We start from the raw sequence: 21,144 nt of genomic DNA on the forward strand, positions 1-21,144 counted from the left end.
CCCTAATCTCTCCTCTGACAGTTTAATTTGCTAATGCTTCCTTTGTCTAAAGATAGAACCTCTACTCTCCTCCAGCTTCTTTTCATCTCTATCTCTGTGCATTTCTTAGATCTTTCATTGTCTTCAAAGAATGTCTTTGTGTTAATTGCTTCCCAAATTTTCATCTTTAAACTGAATCACCTTTGAGCCCATATTTTAATGTCTTGGATTTCTTGATGATATCTCAATACCAATATATTAAAATGCTTATTTAAATTCTTAAAAAATTTGAAATGTATTCAAATGAACTGTACTCAACAGAATCTGTTATCAGTTGGTTTCAAGAGAGTTTCAGAATCTTGAAGTTCCTTGCATCCCTCATGATCAATAATAGATACTAATGTATATTTGTATTTAAGTGAAATAAGAGGTAACAGAATGCTTGGAAAAGCTTGTAATTTTACTGTGAATCTGCCTTCAAATGCTGTTACTTTGAGGGAAAATTTCTCTTATGTTATTTACATATTGTATGGGTGGTTTTGTAGTTGTTGTTTTTTTCCTTATTTGATTACTTTTTGTTGAACAAAGAAACTGTATGCTGCTATGCATGAACCAGATGGAGTGGCTGGAGTAAGCGCAATTCGAAAGGCAGAACCATCTCTAAAAGAACAGATCCTTGAACATGAAAGCATTGGCTTGCTGAGGGATGCTACTGCTTGTTATGACAGGGCTATTCAGCTAGAACCAGACCAGGTAAGGTAATAATTAAAAGGCAGATAATGAAAAGTGCCCTGATTAGGAACTTTGAGAACCTTAAGTTTCAGTATTGTCTCTTCCAGTGTTTTTGTGTGTCTGGAAAATATTTTACCCACTGAGCTTGAGTTTCCTGACAAATAAAATTAGAGACTTGACTTGTGCTAAATGATTTAAAAAATCCCTTCCAATCCTTGCTATGACCTGAAAATACCCAAATGGATGAGATTTATTGTGGACTATATTTATATAAAATATGCATTTAATAACTAAAATTTATATCATTTTCATTTTTTATTAAAAGTATGAGCCATGCTCATAATAGTGATTTTCTACAACCTGAGAAACATTTTCCTGTTACACACACAAACACACACTCTAACTCTCTCCCCCTTCCTCTTTGCCTCCCCCACTCCCTCTTCTTTCTCATCCCTCCCCTCCCCCCTCCCCCAAAACACAGTTAACAACCCACCTGCAAATCTCTGAAAGAGTCTATTAGAATAACTGAGCTAAAGAGGGGTAGGTTATTTACTGGGGCAGTAAAGACTGTTAGAATTATTAATTTATAATCTTGCCTTAGAGTCTCATCTTAGAGTTTTGCTTTTTGGCATATATAGCATTTATTTGCACAGAAGTTTAATGTATGAGGCTTTTATTTTTCACAATTTTTGATTTTTAAAACTATATGTAATTCAGCTTAACATTGTAGTTATGAAAGTCCAAAAATCTATATTAATAACATTATAACTTTAAAAAATTTTTTAGTTGTAGTTAGACATAATACTTTTATTTTATTTATTTATTGTTATGTGGTGCTGAATATTGAACCCAGCAGGTTGCACATGCTAGGCAAGCACTCTACTGCTGAGCCACAACTCCAGCCCCTTATAACATCATAACTTTAGAGTTTTAATTTTCATTAAAGAATTATGACATATCTTTAAACAAAAAATTAAGATATTGGATACTCTTACACTCATTACTTCTATGTTTGACCTGAACTAAAATATTAGAACAAATGTGGAAAAATATAATAAATCCAATATTAGATTTATTTTTATTGTTGTCTACATTTTCTTCTGTTACTTTATTTTATTTTATTTTTATTTATTTATTTTGTGGTGCTGGGGATTGAACCCAGGGCCTTGTGCATGCAAGGCAACCACTCTACCAACTGAGCTATATCCCCAGCCCTTCTGTTACTTCAGATATGTAAGGACTTTGATAGTAGGTCCTGCCAGATAGGCAAGCAAGTTAAACTAAAAAACATGGCTGAACTAAAAAACATGACATAGTGAGATAAATAGTATTTTAATGATATCATTTAAATTATTCTTGGTCTCCAAAATAATATTTGAAGTAATAATTACCATCTTTTATTTTTACATTTCTAGATCATTCATTATCATGGTGTAGTGAAGTCCATGTTAGGTCTTGGTCAGCTTTCTACTGTAATCACTCAGGTGAATGGAGTGCATGCTAACAGGTAATATTTTCTGAAGAATGGTTTTCTTTTGTTATTCTCTCTGAGTAGGGATTTAATTTTCAAATGGGGCAGCTTAATGTTTATTGAATAATGAAGTGTTTTTATATATGTTTTTATGGTGTTAGAAATTAGCACAGAAATTTTTTTCTACCTTTTTTTTTTTTTTAAGAGAGAGAGAAAGAGAATTTTTTTTTAACATTTATTTTCTTTTAGTTTTTGGCGGACACAACATCTTTGTATGTGGTGCTGAGGATCAAACCCCGGGCCACATGCATGCCAGGCGAGCACGCTACCACTTAGCCACATCCCCATCCCTCAGCTTTGTTCTTGGTAGCTGAAAACCTTATTTCTTAATTTACTAACCAGTCCCCAGCTAACTGTTGGGCAGTGAGATCTGGTCAACGGTAAATGGGATCTCAGTTCATCAAAGAACACATAGGCCAGGGGTGTTAGTTAGACCAATTTGTAGGAAGTCTCTTTTAAATATAGATTTTTTTATGTTCTAAGACTGTGATTCATAAAAACTACCACCCTACAATGGCAAGAGAAGAGAGGCTAACTGTTGGTCAGATGGTATCACAGTTGTGGAATTCATGAAGTAATGAGGCAAACTTTTCAGAAGTACGGGAAAAGTGGCTATATGTTATAGATAGGTTTTATTGATCTTATGAATGAAATGATTTTAGGAGTATTTGGGAAAGTCATGGATCAGATTGGGGTGCTTTTTTTTTTGGTACCAGGGATTGAACCAAGAGGTATTTCATCACTGAGCCACATTGCCAGTCCATTTTATTTGTTTGTTTGTTTGTTTGTTTTTTGAGAGAGAGAGAGAGAGAATTTTAATATTTATTTTTTTGTTTTCAGCGGATACAACATCTTTGTTTTGTATGTGGTGCTGAGGATCGAACCCGGGCTGCATGCATGCCAGGCGAGCGCGCTACCGCTTGAGCCTCATCCCCAGCCCATGTTTGTTTGTTTTGAGACAGGGTCTCACTAAGTTGCTTAAGGACTTGCTAAGTTGCTGAGGCTGGTTTTGAACTTCAGATCCTCCTGCCTCAGCCTCCCAAGCTGCAGAGATTATAGGTGTGCACCACCACACCTGGCTAAGTTGGGTGCTTCTTTATGACACACTACACGATTAGACTCCCCATGTCTTCTTTTTAGGTCTGAGACACATCCCCAATTTGGGGTTGTAAAAAAGCATAGACCAATAAAGTGATAATTATGTTATAGTAAAGCAAATGGTCTTTGAGGGAACATGTTTTCCTTGGGGAGAATTTCTGTTTCTCATTTAAATAAATATTTCTTCAAAACTATCAACTGTGCTTGATGTACATATAATTCTTTTTAAGATACTTGTCTGTGTGGATAAATTTTTGAAAAAAAAAATTTATTTTTTAGTTTTAGGTGGACACAGTATCTTTATTTTACATTTTGTGGTGCTGAGGATTGAACCCGGTGCCCCGTGCTTACTAGGCGAGTGCTCTACCACTGAGCCAAAACCCCAGCCCAGTGTGGAAAAATTTTAACAGCATAATCCTCATTGCCATTTGGTACTTTCAGAATAAGGTTTAATATGACACCTCCTGTCTCAATAGCAAATACTCCTAATACTACTCAGATTTTTTTTTAAACATTATTTTTTTTTTAAAAGAGTGAGAGAGGGGAGAGAGAGAGAATTTTAATATTTATTTTTTAGTTATTGGCGGATACAACATCTTTGTTTGTTTGTGGTGCTGAGGATCCAACCCAGGCCGCACGCATGCCAGGCGAGCGCGCTACCGCTTGAGCCACATCCCCAGCCCACTACTCAGATTTTTATTCTGAAAGTTTGATGTTTTTGTGTCTAATAGTAAGCCATTCAAAATTGGGCTTTGGAAAATTACATTTCCGTTGTATTTATTTTACCCTTGTTCTAAATTGTTTTTGGTGGTGTTCATGTTTACAAATTAGAGCATGCTCAATACTTTAGGTAGCTATTTTTAGATTTTTTTTAAAAAATAAAAAATGTTGGGCTGGGGATGTGGCTCAAGCGGTAGCGCGCTCACCTGGCGCGCTCACGCGCGCGCGCGCGCTCTCTCTCTCTCTCTCTCTCTCTCTCTTAAAAAAAAAATTAAAAAAAAATAAAAATGTTTAGGCTATTTGTTACGACGTTCTGGTTTTACTTCAGAAAGAGCAAAGAAGACTTTTCAGAATAATGTTTCAGCTTTTCTTGAGTCTTAACATTTTTTTAAAATGTGGACATATATGCTATATGCAGTGTTATTACATAATTAAATAGGAAAATGGCTTAGCACAGGATCTAGTGTATAGCAGATATTCAAATGGTGTGATTCATAGAGAAGAAACATTAAGGAAAGTCTAGCTGCTTCTATGGGGTTATAATTCAAAATAGTATTGTTTATCCTAGTGTTACCTAAGTAGAATCCTGCAGAAAAAAGCCTAACAGCTAGGTGTGGTGGCACATACCTGTAGACTCAGCTACTTTGAAGGCTGAGGAAAGAGGATCACTTGTTCCTAGTTTACGATCAGTCTGGACAACATGAGACCCCAACTCTTAAAAATAAATAAATATATAAATAACATACTTTATGTATTACATATTACTGAACTATATAATATAAATTATGTAATAGTATATATACTAAATATATATGTGTATATATGTATCTCAATGATTTTGCAAACCCAAATTTTAAAGTAACTAAAAATAGTTTAACACTAGCAATATGTTGTTGGCAACTAATTTTGTATGCTTTGTTAGGCCTTTGACACATCACTTGTAACTTTCTTCTACCCTTGGTATATATTTTTTGTATTAAATTGGATTAAAAATTCTAAGGGGCCCAAATTTATCTCTGAATTCATGTACATTCAATTGGTTGTATTTGATTCATGCTTTTTTTTTTTCAGATTAAGCATACAGATAGTTTTACAATGAGCTGTGTTATTATCCAGGGATTAACTCTGTTCTAATATATGACACAGTTTTATTTGTCAAGGATTTTCTATCAGATGTAGTTTAATAAAAGGTAAATGTTTTTGAAGAATGGAAAAATAACAATTTTGGAGGGTTGTTTCTACATAAAGATAATTATTTTGTAAGTAAGTACAAAATACAAAACAAATGCATCAAATAGAGCAATAAGTAAGTATAATAAATGGAATATCTAAAACATTGAAAAAATAAAATTCAGTTGATATGAATTTCTTTTAATAGGTCTGAATGGACAGATGAATTAAATACATACAGAGTGGAAGCAGCTTGGAAATTATCACAGTGGGATTTGGTGGAAAACTATTTAGCAGCAGGTAAAATTACTTGTAACTAACTTTCTTAGACCCTTGGTAATGAGTATCCTATGCAGCTCTCCAAATGTTCCTGACTCACACACCTCCAGCACTATATTTTTGTATTAAATTGAATTTAAAAGTATAATCACTTTTAATTGGCCATAAATATTCAAGCCTCAATAGTTTAGCAACATTTATAATTAACCCCTGAGCCTGTCTTATGATTACCTGTTTAGCTGTTCAAAATAGAATGAAATTATTTGTTCAGTATTTCTGCTGATTATTTCATCAAATTGAAATAAAAGCTGGCTCTTAGACCCATCTATAATAGCATTTCTTGATTCTTCATTTGTTTCAGATGGGAAATCTACAACATGGAGTGTCAGACTGGGACAGCTACTATTGTCAGCCAAAAAAAGAGATGTCACAGCTTTTTATGACACATTGAAACTAGTGAGAGCAGAACAAATTGTGCCTCTTTCAGCTGCAAGTTTTGAAAGAGGCTCTTACCAACGAGGATATGAATATATTGTGAGGTATTTTGGGGTATTTGGGTGTTTTTTGGGGGGCGGGTGGAGGCCCACAGTACCAGGGATCAAACCCAGGACTGCACATGTGTTAGGGAAGCACTCTATCATCAAGCTATATCTCCAACCTTTTATTTTATTTTGCAACAGTGTCTCACGGACTTTTCTAGGCTGCAATCCTCCAGCGTCAGCCTCCCGTGTGTCTGGGATTATTAGGTGTGCACCACCATTCTTGTCTTAGGGTTCCCATTTTTAGATTCCTAGTCTGTAAATGTCACTTGACAGGATTGCTTTTTTTTTTTTTTTTTTTTTTTTTTTGAAACCAGGGATTGGACTCAGGGGTATTCAACCACTGAGCTGCATCCCCAGCCCTATTTTATATTTTATTTGTCTCATTGAGTTGCATAGTGCCTTGTTTTTGCTGAGGCTGGCTCTGAATTCTTCATCCTCCTGCCTCAGCCTTCTGAGCTGCTGGGATTATGGAAAATTTCTTATGAGTAAGTTACTCTGATAATATGTTTGGTATATTGGTAAGCTACATAAAGTAGCTTTTTAAACTTTCACCTATAGTTGGTTTTTTGTGTTTTTTTAAATATTCTAACATACATCCTTTTTAATTGAAAAGGCAGTTATGGGGCTGATAAAACAAAAACAGCTAGGTGTGGGTGGTGTATACCTGCAATCCCAGCAATTTAGGTGGTTGAAACAGGAGGATCACAATTTCAGGGCCAGCCTCAGTAACTTAGCAAGGCCCTAAGCAGCTTAGAAAGACCCTGTCTCCAAAATAAAAATAAAAAGGGCTGGGGATGTGTTTCAGTGGCTAAGCACCCTGGGGTTCAATCCCTGATACCAAAAAACAAAAAGCAAAAACACATTTATCTTTCTGTAATATCTTAATTTATTTCCTATATAAGTAACCCAATATGCAAGGCCCTAGGTTCGATCCTTAGCACCACATAAAAATAAATAAATAAAGTTATTTTTTAAATAAATAAATAAAGTGCATGCTTTAGGCCAGGTACAATGGTACTAGCCTGTAATCTCAGCAACTCAGGAAGATCACAAGTTTGAGGTCATTCTCACCAATTTAGTGAGATGCTGGTCTTCAGTGCCCCTGGGTTCTATCCTCAATATGGTACATACATTCATATATGCTTTACATACGAGATTTGTAAGACTGAATATGACAACATTTTAACTATCTCTGTCTTCAGGTTGCACATGTTGTGTGAGTTGGAGCATAGCATCAAACCACTTTTTCAACAGTCTTTAGGTGACAGTTCTCAAGAAGATTCCCTAAACTGGGTAGCTCGACTAGAAATGACCCAGAATTCCTACAGAGCCAAGGAACCCATCCTGGCCCTCCGGAGGGCTTTATTAAGCCTCAACAAAAGGTCTTTCACATTGTTTTTTTTTTTTTTCTTTTCAGTTCTCTTTAATTTAGTATTATTTTTGGATATTATTTGGGAATATTTTTATTTTCTGAATTCTAGGTTAATCGTTTCAGTGCTTAAGACTACACTGTGTGTTTGAAACAAACTTAGAACTTAAGAATCAATTTTATATGCTATTTCTTTTAATTACTATTAGGAAATATCTTGAAAGTTTCCAATGTAAGCCAAGAATAAAGTCTTCATAAGAGAGAAAAACAGAACACTCTAAGAAAATTACAATCAGGGTTTTTCCCTAAACAAATTTATCATTGATCCCTTTGAAATAGTATATTGAGAAGGTTCTGTGTTGGGAAGAGATACTTTAATTAAGTTATTCATACACTTACAAATGTTCTTTGTTCCATGTTTTATCATATTCCTTTAGACCAGATTACAATGAAATGGTTGGAGAGTGTTGGCTACAGAGCGCTAGAGTAGCTAGAAAGGCCGGCCACCACCAGACTGCCTACAATGCCCTCCTTAATGCAGGGGAATCTCGACTCGCGGAACTGTGTGTAGAAAGGGCAAAGTGGCTGTGGTCCAAGGTAATGGCCAAGGTTATGTCTTCAGATATATGTTCTGTTGGGAATTATGTACTTCCTACAAAAACTCAACTGTGGAAGATTCCTAATCTAAATTAGAACCACCTTTTTCTGTCATTTCTTATCATTATTTGTTTATAAGAGTCTGGGAATGACTTTTCTTCTATCCAACAGTCTTCAGGTCTTCCCATTTCAAGCCTGAACGTCAGTTCTTTCTGTTTTCATCTGTCCTACAATTTTCCTGGGGAGAATAACGAGTTCTTACTTTATTTTTATCTTCTGAATGTACACAGGGTATGTTAATAGACAATCAATAAATATGTGTTAAGTGAACTAACACTGTTCTGTATGGCCCTCCCCATATTACTATCAAAATTCACTTCCATTCTAGCATGTCAGAAAGGGCCTAGTAGCAGAACTCATGTCCCTAGAGATCCCCAGGTTAAAGCAGTAGCAATAGGAATGGAGGTTTTATGCTTGTCACTAGTCTAGAATTGATAGCATTTTCTGAAATTAATACCTGGCAAATGTAGTTGATACCATTTGACATTGTACCAACTTTGTGGTAGCTGAAAAATGAATGGGGAGGACATGTTTCTTGCATTGGTGAGAGAAGTAACAATTCATCCTGGTTCATTGATATCTGATCATTTTATAAGCTTGTGCTAGTCTGTATATTGCTTAAACTCATTATTGTTCAAAATGCAATTCATTCTCTTAATACTTACATTTCTCTTCCCATGTTTCCTATTTTTCTAAACAAGACACTCACCATCCTCTCATATAAAACAAGTCTCACCTTCATCTTTTTTTTTTTTTGTAGTTGTAGATGGACTGCATGCCTTTATTTTATTTGTTTATTTTTATGTGGTGCTTGGGATCAAACCCAGTTCTTCACACATGCAGGACAAACGCTCTGCCACTGAGCTGCAGCCCTAGCCTTCACCCTCACTTTTCACATCCTTTGTTCTTCAACCTTAGGAATATTTGAGTACTCTCCTTCTTATTTGTTTTCACTGCTTTGATCCATGCCCTTATTATTTCCAGCCTTTCATAACATTAACAACCTTTTTTAGGATCTCACAGTTCCTCCATGTATATTACCGCTGTCTGTGGTCTTTCCAAGGTACACATTGAAATTTATTGATTCTTCAAAAAGATTAAACTCTTCAAAATATGCTTCATACCTTTAGGATTAAATCTAACAAGTATACAATGCCCTTTCCAATCAAGTACCACCCAACCTTTTAAGCTATGTTTGTCACTCTCTCACAAATGATTTATGCTTCAGTTAAAATCAGCCTACAGCTGCCTCTCAACTTATGGGTTTATTGGGCTGTATCCTATCATAAGTTGAAAATAAGTGCATTTATACCTAACCTACCTGATATAATAGTTTGGCAGCACAATATTATAATAGTCACCCTCTTATCCTTTGCTTTGTTTTTCATGGTTTTATTTACCTGAGGTTTTAATTACCCATACCCAACCTTTGACTGAAAATATTAAATAGAAAATTCTAGAAATGAATAATTCATAAGTTTTAAATAACTGTACTTCAGTATATTATAATTATTCTCCTTTATTGTTATTCTCTTATTAAATTAAGCTTTTATCACAGTTATGTGTGAATAGGAAAAGACACAATATATATATATATAGGTTTTTGTACTATCCTCAGCTTCAGGCATGCACTGGGAATTTTAGAACATATTGCCTACAGATAAGGGGGGCTGCTGTATACTATAGAATATCAGTTATTTTATCTTCATGATCATGTGCTTATTGGAAGCTGTGGCTCATCACCACTGCCCAACATCATAGTATCATATCTCCAGATTGAGAACAGATTCAAGTTCAAAGTATGGTTTCTACTGAACATGTGTAACATTTACACTGTTGTATGATCAGAATAATTTAAGTGAAAACCATAAGTCAGAGACTATCTGTATCTTGTTTTTCTCCCAATTAAAATCATTGTTTCTTCTTAGGATGTCCTTCACTAAATCCTCTGCCAGGAAAATTTTCACAGATTATTTAAAATCTAATTCAGATCTCCTCCTCCCCCACATCGATAACCTTTCCTGATTACTTCTGTCTTTTATTTTCGTGTATCTTCAGTTAGATTTAGGGAATTCCCCTGTCTTCTCTAATACTCATGTGTTGTCCGATGTTATAGTACTTAATATAATATTTGATTATTTTATATATATATATGTAGTCTGTTTCTTCACTTGAGTATGATTTTTTTTTCCTCCAGTACTGGGGATTAAACCCAGGTCCTTGCACATACATCTAAGAACTCCCCTCCTCTACCAGGGATTAAACCCCGGGATGCTTAACCATGAAGCCATATCTGCAGCCCTCTTTTATTTATGTATTTATTTTTTATTTTGAGACATAGTCTCACTAAGTTGCTCGAGGCCTTGATAAGTTGCTGAGGCTTATTATTGACTGAAAATATTAAATAGAAAATTCTAGAAATGAATAATTCATAAATTGAATTTAGGATTGAATTTAGGATTCTCCTCCCTCAGCTTCCTTAGCTGCTGGTATTACAGGAATACTCCCCAGTGTCCTGCTACATCTATCAACTTTTTTAATCTAGTGAATTCAGTTTATTTATGATCATTATTCTAAATCATCTACATATATTTTCATTTCCCTCCACTTTAAGTATAAAATGAATGAGTAAATGAATGAATATGAATTCTGCATGAAATGAATCAGTGTTCCCTTTTTTAGAATTTTTCTTTAATAAGAGGGAAATGAGCAATAAATATAAAATTACAAATGGATTTATGTCTCAGTATATTTAATGAACCTTAAAGGCAAAAAATAGAAATGTGTTCTTAAATTTAAAGGTTTGTTATTGTCTTTTTATTTTAGGGCGATGTTCACCAGGCACTTATTGTTCTTCAAAAGGGTGTTGAATTATGTTTTCCTGAAAGTAAAACCCCAACTGAGAGTAAGAACATGTTAATTCATGGTCGAGCTACACTACTAGTGGGTCGTTTCATGGAAGAAACTGCTAACTTTGAAAGCAATGCAATTATGAAAAAATATAAGGCAAGTATATGTATAATGTAATTTCATTTAGAAACAGTTTATAAACTGGATAAAATGATTTTTCAGATCCACATACACATGTGTAAAAAATAGGAAACTGACTTTTTAATGAGTATATATATCATTGGTATGTGAAATTATCACAAAATAAATATATTCATGAAACCACCTAGTTTAGAAATTTTCACAAAGTAAATACACTCATGAAACCATCTACCAGGTCAAGAAGTAGGCCTGGCAACACTCCACAACCCCTTCTTTTGACCCCACTCATCATATCTTCACCCACCTTCCCAAAGTTAACTGCATCCTAGCCTGAAAATTTTGAAAAACCAATGTATAACTTCCTTACTAGTTATTAATTTTTACAACCCAGGGTTCAATTAAAAAATTGCAATGGAAATTTTAAAATACTTTGAATTAAATGATAAAGAGAATTATGACATCAAAACCTGTAAGATACTTCTATAAGCATGCTTAAAAGGAATTTAAAAATTTACTTGCATGTATTAAAAGAAGGTAAAGGCTCAAAAATAATGAACTAAGTATTTAGGTCAGAGAAATTAGAAAAGGACTAAAAGGGGGGAATTACAAAGAAAACAAAAGAAAGGAAAAAAATAAAGTGAAGGTATACTTTATAAACTTAGGTGGAAAGATTTTGGAAGATCCAGGGTTCAATCCCCAGCACCAAAATAAAACAAAACAAAACAAAAGAAGAAAGAAAGAAAAAGCATGAATTTTGACTTTTGAATTGTATAGTTTGTATGTTATATCTCAATAGAGAAGTTATTCTTTTTTAATTACCCAAATGGAATTCTTTATATAAAAATGTATCATTGCTATGGGAATGTAAAAAATCAATACATACCTATTAAGTGACCTAGCAATTCCTAGGTATTTATCCCAGGGAATTAAAATGAAGTTGACAGCAAATTTGATATTGCAAAAGTAAATATTAGAGACATGGGAACAGAAACTTAAAAATCAGTCATAGACAGGAAAAAGAGATTGAAAAAGATAAAAATTAAAAACAAACCTCAGAACCTTAGTGTATGTAATAAATTTCATGAGATTATAAAGTTTTAGAAGTAGAGGGGAGAGAATTAGAGGATAGAAAAAGTAAATAAATGTGAAAATAAATAAAAACAGGGCTGGGATGTGGCTCAGCAGTGGAGCACTTGTCAATGCATGAGGCCCCCAGTTGGAATCCCAGCAGAGCAAAAGCAAAAAACAAACAAGAGGGGGCTAGGACTGGGCTCAGTGGTAGTGCCCTTGTCTGGTATGTGTGAGGCACTGGGTTCGATTTCCAGCACCACATATATATATATATATATTTTTTTTTTTTTTAAGAGAGAAAGAATTTCAATATTTATTTTTCAGTTTTCAGCAGACACAACATCTTTGTTTGTATGTGGTGCTGAGGATCGAACCTGGGCCTCACACATGCCAGGCGAGCGCGCTACCGCTTGAGCCACATCCCCAGCCCCCAGCACCATGTATAAATAAAGAAAATTAAGATCTATCAACAACTAAAAAATATTTTAAACAAACAAGAGAACCACAAATAACTGATTTCTGGAATTAATAAAGACCATCACTATTACTATTACAGAGCTTACTAAAATTATAAAAGAATGTGGACATCACTAACACATTTGAAAATTTCTAAATGATAAATTCTTAGGGGGGACAAAATAGAACTTACCAAATTGACATAGGAGAAATAGAAAATCTCTAGGGGCTGGGGATGTGGCTCAAGTGGTAGCGCGCTCGCCTGGCAAGCGTGCGGCCCGGGTTCGATTCTCAGCACCACGTACAAACAAAGATGTTGTGTCCGCCGATAACTAAAAAATAAATATCAAAAAATTCTCTCTCTCTCTCTCTCTCCTCTCTCACTCTCTCTTTAAAAAAAAAAAAGAAAGAAATAGAAAATCTCAGTAGTTCACTAACTGCTAAATTAAACAACTTACCACAAATGTAACTACAGAATTAATTGTCTTTACTTTTGAATTGTCCCAGATATTTTAAAAGAAATAATAGATTTTTTTTTTCCCAAAAACTTTTTCATAGAGAATAGGGAAAGATGAAACATTTACCAGGTAGTTTTAGGAATTCAGAATAGTCTTGATACCAGAACCAAACAAAAACATTCCACAGAAAGAAAATTATAATCTACTTAGAGAAATAGATTCAACAGTCCTAAACAAAGTATTTTGTTAAGTTTATTGTAGGAGTACAGAGTAGGTGGTCAGATGAAAGTCAATCAGTGTAATTTACCATATTAACAAAATTAAAGAGATAAGTCATAATCATTTCAGTAGATGCAGAATATATTTGATATTTTATTATTTATTCATAATTTAAAATTCTTAGCAAATTAGGAATAGAACATCATTTATTAAGGTGGAAGGTATTTCCAGAAAGTGTACAACTTTTTACTCTACAGTAAAATGTTGATAGCCTTCATTTTAAGATGGAGAATAATATAAGATGCCTACTATTTCCAATTCTGTTAAACACTTGAGAGTATGACCAGTGTAATAGTGAAGAAAAGGAAATAAAGAATCAGGGAAAAAATTAAACATTTTTTAATATGAAATGATATTACTTAGTTGAAAAGATTATTGATAAATTATTAGAAATATCAAGTGAGTTTAAGAAGTTTGCTTGATATAATGGTATATAAAAAATTCAGTTTTTTTTTTTTTTTGTCAGCAAGAAAATAATTTAAAACGTACCATTTGCAAGTATCTTGTGTTTGAACAGCTGGAAATCTTCTGTGAGAAAAACATAATCGTTCTACTTTAAGTTACTTCAAAGCAGTTTATATTCCTAAACTGAAAAACTAAAATTATAAATGTCTAAATTAAGAAAATAGAATGAAATATTTAAAACCTTAGGTTAGACAAATGTTTCTTTAATCACAAAAAAATTAGCCTTAAAAGAAAAACTAATAAATTGGATTGCCATCAAAGTTAAAACCTACTATAAAAGGCATAATCTAGAAAATGAAAACATAAACCATAGACTGGAAGGAAATAATGTATTTCCTGTAAGGACAGAGGACTTATATCTAAATTATAAAGAACCTGAAATTTAATAAGACAAGCAACTAAATTTAATGATCTACCAAGTCTTGAATAAACACTTTCTAAACAGTATATACAAATAACTAAAATGTACATAAAAACAGATTTAATCAGGAAGATGCAAATTAAAGCCACAATGAGATAACCAGTTCACCACATCAGAATGGTTAAAGTTGAAAAGTCTAGCAGTACTTATTATTCCAATAACTGGACCTCTCATCATTGCTGGTGGGAATATGAAAAGATAATATAAACCTGCCACATGACCTAACCAATCCATTATTAGGTGTTTACCCAAGAGAAATAGTTATATGTCCATCAAAAGATTTATCAGAACTTGACTTTAGGGAAAGAAATAACCACTGTCACCTGGAGCCCAACTCGGAGTAAACCATAGGGTATAAAAACCTTAACCTCACCATCCTCCTGTTCCAACTTCCCATTGTCTGAACCTCACAGGATGCTTGAGGCCACACAGGCCCATTGATGTAAGTCATCAATGTCAATCTTGTTGGGCCCTGAGCAGGGTGGAAAAGGCTCAAGGGTGGCAAGTATAACTGTAGATTATTGTCAAACTGAGAATAACCTGCATACATATCAAGACTTATTGAAGGTAGAGTAATTAAAATGGTAGTATATTCATATGAGGTTAGACACATAAAACCCAGTAGAACAGAAGAGAGAGCACAGACAGCTTCCAGATTGTATTGTAGGATGGTAAAGGATAGTCTTCAGTAAATCGGAGTTATATCATTTGGATGTCTTACAGGGGAAAAAAAAAAAAAAGTCAAACAATTGCTTTATACCATAAACAAAAACTAACTTCGAATGCTAGGCCTTGTGTATGGTAGGAAGGGACTCTACCACTGAGCTACCAGGCCTAAAGACCTTTAAATAGACCAAAACCATAACAATAAATTAAACAATAATTTCTGTTCATCAGAAAATACCGTTTTATTTTTTCAATTTTTTAATTTAGTTTGTGGTACTTTAATTTAGTATTAATTACGTTATTAACACATATTTATGGTACAGATTAGTAGGTTTCACGGTAACACTTCCATACATATATACATTGTCCTTGTTTGGGGTACTTAGCAGGGATTGTACCCAGGGGCACTTGACCATTGCTACCCCAGTCCTAGTTTACTTTTTTCAATTTTGAAACAGGGTCTTGCTAGGTTGCTGAGTCTGGCCTTAAAATTGCGATGCTCTTGCCTCAGTCTCTGAGTTGCTAGAATTACAGGCGAGTTCCACCATTCTCAGTGATATTTCATGCCTTGTTTATATCCACCCTCTGTTACTTCCCTTTCTTCCCCTCCCTTCTCTCTTCTGCTCTCCACAAATTTCTTCCCTTTCCCTAATAATCTCTCTTACTTCCAAGTAATTTTTATTTTTGTTTCCTCTCATAAGAGAAAACATGCAATATTTGTCTTTCTGTATCTGGCTTAAGAAAACACCATTTTAAATTAGAGGCAAGCCACAGGTTAGAAGATATTTATAACATTTATAAATGATAAGGGGTTCATATCCAGAATATAATAAAACCCAGCATGTCCTCATGGGACATGTAAAAGAATGTTTATAATGTCATTTTTTTCTAGGTTTTTTAGTAAAAGTAACCCTAAGGTCAGTTATAGAATGGATAAATTAGCATAGTTTATAATGGAATATTATATAGCTAGCTGAAGTTACAGGTAACAATTTCATGTAGGTGTAGGCCTTATATCAAGTGTGACTAGAATCCCTAAACCTATTCACACTTACTTCCCAGCAGTGTGACGTTTTCTTAGGTATCTTTTGTTCTCTTTTATAGGATGTCACCTTGTTCCTCCCAGAGTGGGAGGATGGACATTTTTACCTTGCCAAGTATTATGACAAATTGATGCCCATGGTAACAGACAACAAAATGGAAAAGCAAGGTGATCTTATCCGGTATATAGTCCTTCATTTTGGAAGGTAAGTGTAAGAACTGCATATTTGCCTATATATGTCAGAATAATTATTAACATATATCTCAGCATATTCAGAATGTTTTCTGCTTTACCATTGATTCAGTCTATAACCTTTGGTGAAGTTTAAATTTTTTCCTTATACTTTTTTATTATTATTACTTTTTCTTTTTTTTGGTACTAGGAATTGAACCCCCGGGGCGCTTAATCATTGAGCCAGTCCCTCACCCATTTTTTATTTAAAATTTTTTTTTTAGTTGTAGATGGACACACTACCTTTATTTTATTTATTTCTATTTTTATGTGATGCCGAGGATCTAACCCAGTGCCTCACACATGCTAGGCAAGTGCTCTACCACTGAGCCACAACCCCAGCCCCTATATTTTTTTGAGACAGAGGTCTTGCTGAGTTGCTTAGGGCCTTGCTAACTTGCTAAAGCTGGTTTTGAACTTGTTATCTTCCTGCCTGTGCCTCCCAAGCTGCAGGGAGCTGTGCCCAGCTCCTTATACTTTTAAAAACTTTCTTGGTGGAAAATTAATACATGCATACATTTTTTTTTTTTTTTTTAATTTCAGCCAGGCTTGGTAGTATACACCTGTAATATTAGTGACTAAGGAGGGATCACAAGTTCCAGGCCAGCCTTGGCAATTTAGCAAAACCCCATCTCAAAAAAAAAATTTTTTTAAAGGCTTTGTTCAGTGCCAGAGCTCCCCTGGATTCAATTCCCAGTACCAGAAAAGTAAAGCAAAGAAGAGGGAAGGGGAGGATAGATAATGCAAGAGTGTTCAGAGGTGAATTGATTAGATTATGAGAGCTGTGACCTTATCAGTGGATTAATCCATCTGGAAGATTAATAATTTTAATGGATTACTAAGTGATCACAGTTGGAGTATGGCTGGAAGAAGTCAGTCATTATGGGCATGGCCTTGGGGAATATTTCATCTATGGCTCCTTGTACATATATAAAATCCAAAGCCTAATTTTATTAATTAATCATTATTCATACATTATTAAAAATAAATTATTAACACCTTATTAACTTATTTGCTAAGTATCACTGTTTGCCCTTAAGGAGCTTCAGTTTATTTAGGTAGAGAAACCATAAAAGTATATAAAACATTTAAATAATTGTACGTAATAGAATATGTGAGTAGATACCAAAATCAGTCATACAAATAACAAATATTTTTCTGATATTAGCTAAGATAACAGAAGTAGAAGTCCAGAAATCATGGGTTTTGGGCAATCTTGAGTTTAAAACTTATGATTTCAAAAGTACTCTCTTCATAGCCAGGCATGATGGCACATGCTTATAAACCCAGCAACTCAGAAGGCTAAGGCAGAAGGATTACAATTTCAAGGCCAGCCACAGCGACTTTGCAAGACCATTAGCAGCTTAGAAAAAAGATATAATGTAAAAATGTAAAAAATAAAAGGACTGGGAATGTAGCTCAGTGGTAAAGCACCCTTGGGTTTAATCTGTGGTACCCCCACCTCCCTTTTCTGTGGAGATAGAAAAAAATCCTAAAATTCATGTGGAACTAAAGAACACAGAAAATCCCAAATAGCCAGAACAGTTTTGAGCAAGAAGAACAAAGATGGAGGCATCAAACAACTCAACTTCAAAATATACTATAAAATTACAGTAATTAATACTACATAGTACTGTAATAAAAATAGTCATACATAACAATGGAACAGAATAAAGAGCCCAGAAATAAATCCACACATTTATTGTCAGTTGATTTTCTACAAAGATGCCATAAATGTTGGGACAGCTGGATACCTGGTATCTACATATAGAAGAATGAACTTGGACCCTTATCTCACACCATAAAAAAAAACACCTCAAAATGGATTAAAGACTTAAATGTAAGACATAAAACTGTAAAATTATGAAAAGAAAAAGCAGGGGAAATACTCCATGAAGCTGGTCTAGGCCATTAATTTTGGGTTATGACCCTTTTCTTGCACAGGCAACAAAAGCAAATATAGACAAATGGAATCACATCAAACTAAAAACCTTCTGCACAACCAATGAAATAATCAACAGAGTGAAGAGGCAAACTGTGGAATGGGTGGAAATAATTGCAGACCATACATCTAAAAAGGAGTTAATAGCCAAACTATGTAAGGAACTCATAACCCTCAGTATTAAGAAAACAACTGAATTTTAAAATGGGCATAGGATCTGAATAGATATTGCTTAAAAGAATACATAAAATGGACAACAGAGGTATATACAAAATGCTGATATCATTCAACATCAGAAATGCAAATTTGTTACAATGGCTCTTTTGTTTTTTTGGTATCAGTGATTGAACTCAGGGGTACTTAACCACTGAGCCACATCCCCAGCCCTTTTATATTTTATTTTGAGACAGAGTCTCACTAAACTGTTCAGGGATTTGCTAAATTGCTGAGGCTGGCTTTGAACTCATGATCTTCCTGCCTCAGCCTCCTGAGATGCTGGGATTAATAGGTATGTGCCACCACACCCAGCTACAATGGCTTTCATTGAGATGTTTGTCAATTTAAATAAATAAAAATGTTTTATAAAAAACATCACAGTGGCCAGGCTTGGTGGATTACACCTGTAATCCCAGCAACTCAGGAGGCTGAGGCAGAGAGATCACAAGTTTGAGGCCAACTCCAGCAACTTGGCGAGGTCCTAAGCAACTTAGTGAAACCCAGTCTCAGAATAAAAATTACAAAGGGATGGGTTTGGCTTAGTGGTTAATCACCATTGGGTTCAATCCTGGTACCACAAACCCCTCCTCCCCCCAAAAAAACCTCTAGTGTGTACCTTTAAAAAAAAAACTGCCAGCTTTCTTAATTGGTAGTAAGATATCAAGAGAGGAAAATCCCCTCATTCTCATATGGCAACACAAAAGCAAATATACTTCTGTGTCATAAAACTGTCCCTGCCCAGTTCTCAAAAAAAATTGTACACCATGTTCGTAGCCGCATTATTCAGAGAAGCTAAAAGATGGAAGAAACTTAACATCCCTTGAAAAGACAGACGGATAAACAAAATGTGGTGTGTCCATACAATGGAATAGTATTTAAAAAGGAGGACACATGGTACAATATGGGTAACCTTCAGGACATAAATGTGCTAAATGAAATAAACCATTCACGGAAGGACAAATAGTATATGATTCCTCTTAAATGAGGTGCCCTAGAGTACTCAAATTCACAGATCGAAAGCAGAATAATGATTGTCAGGGGCTGAGGGGAGGGAGTATTTGATAGGTGTCTAGTTTCAGTTGGGGAAGATGAAGAATTTCTAAAGATGCATGGTGGTGATAGTTAAACAACTATGTGAATGTACAACTGAACTATATGCTTAAAAATGGTAAAGATGACAAACTTAATGTTATGTATATTTTGCCATAATAAATACTTTTGGATAAAATATACTGATGTCTAGGTCTCAAAAATTATTTTCATTAAAGAGAGAATGTTACTAATTTTTCACAGATTTAACAAGAAACAGGATTGAGTGGTTTGTTTATGGAATCATGAGGAAACTAGACTAGATGAAAATTGTATACTGATAAATAGGAGACTAAGACTGGAAAATTACAGAGATAAAGGACTGGACACTTGAATCCCAGAAGAGTAATTCAAATAGTCTTCATAGATAGATTGTCAGTTCCTGTTTTTGAACAGAGGAGCATGATAAAACCAAAATTTCAATCCAGAATGCATTGAAGGGAAGAAATGTAGAATTGGGGTGAATGAATCATTGTAATCAAATAGAATGATTTTGCTTGACTTAGGCTTATGGCCATGAAATGCAAATGAAGGGACCCATCCTAAGGACAATTTGAAAGAAGTATTGATGGGACTTTGATTAGATTAAAACCTGTATAATTTTTGGTGCAGGCAATACAGAGCTAAGTGAGGAATGTAGTAGAAAAAAAGAAGGCAGGAGTCAAAAATAACCCCTACTAGGAAGAAATATTAATACCATAATTTTGTGAGAAAGCTATGTGTAGCTGAAATGATTGGTTTAAGTCTTTACCTTTTTTTTCCTGCCCAAGGAATTCATTTCTTTTTCCTTTTTATTGATGCATTATAATTGTATATAACAATAGAATTTATTGTTGTATATTCATATATGCTGTCTTTACATTTTAACTCATGTAACATAAGAAAGAGCACTATGTTAATAACATTTCTTGTCTATATAATTGTAGATCTTTACAGTATGGAAATCAATTCATATATCAGTCAATGCCACGAATGTTGTCACTATGGCTTGATTTTGGTGCTAAGGCATACGAATGGGAAAAAGGTACATGTCTTAAAGTAAATATTTTAAGGGATTAGAAAGACATAACTTTGTTTTAAAAGTCAGCTTTGACTTGACAGTCTAATTTACCAAAAGCTAAGAATTATTTTGGTAATTAATATATAAGTTTGAGCAGGAAACTGAAAAAGAGAGGGAAAGATTAATCATAGAGTTTTAAAGTAATTGAATTGCAATGAAATTCTGATCATTTCTTGATGAACACATTGAAAGATGTTAGTTTAAAGAAAATAATTTACTTAACCCTAAAAGTTACAATGAACAGTGAAAATTAATGGCTCTTGGCCCTGAATATTTTTCCTACTTGGATAGAGACAACTCTCTTCACAATTTAACAGGTGCTTTGGCTTTGGGCATGGGAATGATATATTTTAAAGCTATTATTAAAACAATAGCTTGAGAAATAAACTAATAGTCTTTTCTTCTTTATGGTCTTTCAAACTTTCTTCTAGCTGGCCGTTCTGATCGTGCGCAAATGAGAAATGACTTGGCTAAAATAAATAAAGTTATCACGGAACACACAAACCAGTTAGCTCCATATCAATTTTTGACTGCTTTTTCACAATTAATCTCTCGAATCTGTCATTCTTATGATGAAGTTTTTGTTGTCTTGATGGAAATAATAGCCAAAGTGTTTCTGGCCTATCCTCAGCAAGCAATGTGGATGATGACAGCTGTATCAAAGGTATATATTAATCACT

The 21,144-nt window shown here is 34.2% G+C and overlaps 1 protein-coding gene across 1 annotated transcript in view; it reads left to right on the forward strand.

Moving 5' to 3' along the window:
• Positions 1–21,144, forward strand: part of Atr (ATR checkpoint kinase) — a 106,220-nt gene that overhangs the window by 61,246 nt on the left and 23,830 nt on the right. The window contains exons 29-38 of the mRNA XM_076868263.1: positions 568–732; positions 2,127–2,218; positions 5,439–5,530; positions 5,871–6,048; positions 7,254–7,433; positions 7,858–8,017; positions 10,904–11,083; positions 15,989–16,131; positions 20,331–20,428; positions 20,896–21,128. Of these exons, the coding sequence (XP_076724378.1) occupies positions 568–732; positions 2,127–2,218; positions 5,439–5,530; positions 5,871–6,048; positions 7,254–7,433; positions 7,858–8,017; positions 10,904–11,083; positions 15,989–16,131; positions 20,331–20,428; positions 20,896–21,128 (1,521 nt within the window). The remainder of the gene's footprint in view (positions 1–567; positions 733–2,126; positions 2,219–5,438; positions 5,531–5,870; positions 6,049–7,253; positions 7,434–7,857; positions 8,018–10,903; positions 11,084–15,988; positions 16,132–20,330; positions 20,429–20,895; positions 21,129–21,144) is intronic.

The sequence above is a fragment of the Callospermophilus lateralis genome, chromosome 10 (assembly GCF_048772815.1).
Source record: "Callospermophilus lateralis isolate mCalLat2 chromosome 10, mCalLat2.hap1, whole genome shotgun sequence".
In the NCBI taxonomy this organism is placed as follows: Eukaryota; Metazoa; Chordata; class Mammalia; order Rodentia; family Sciuridae; genus Callospermophilus; species Callospermophilus lateralis.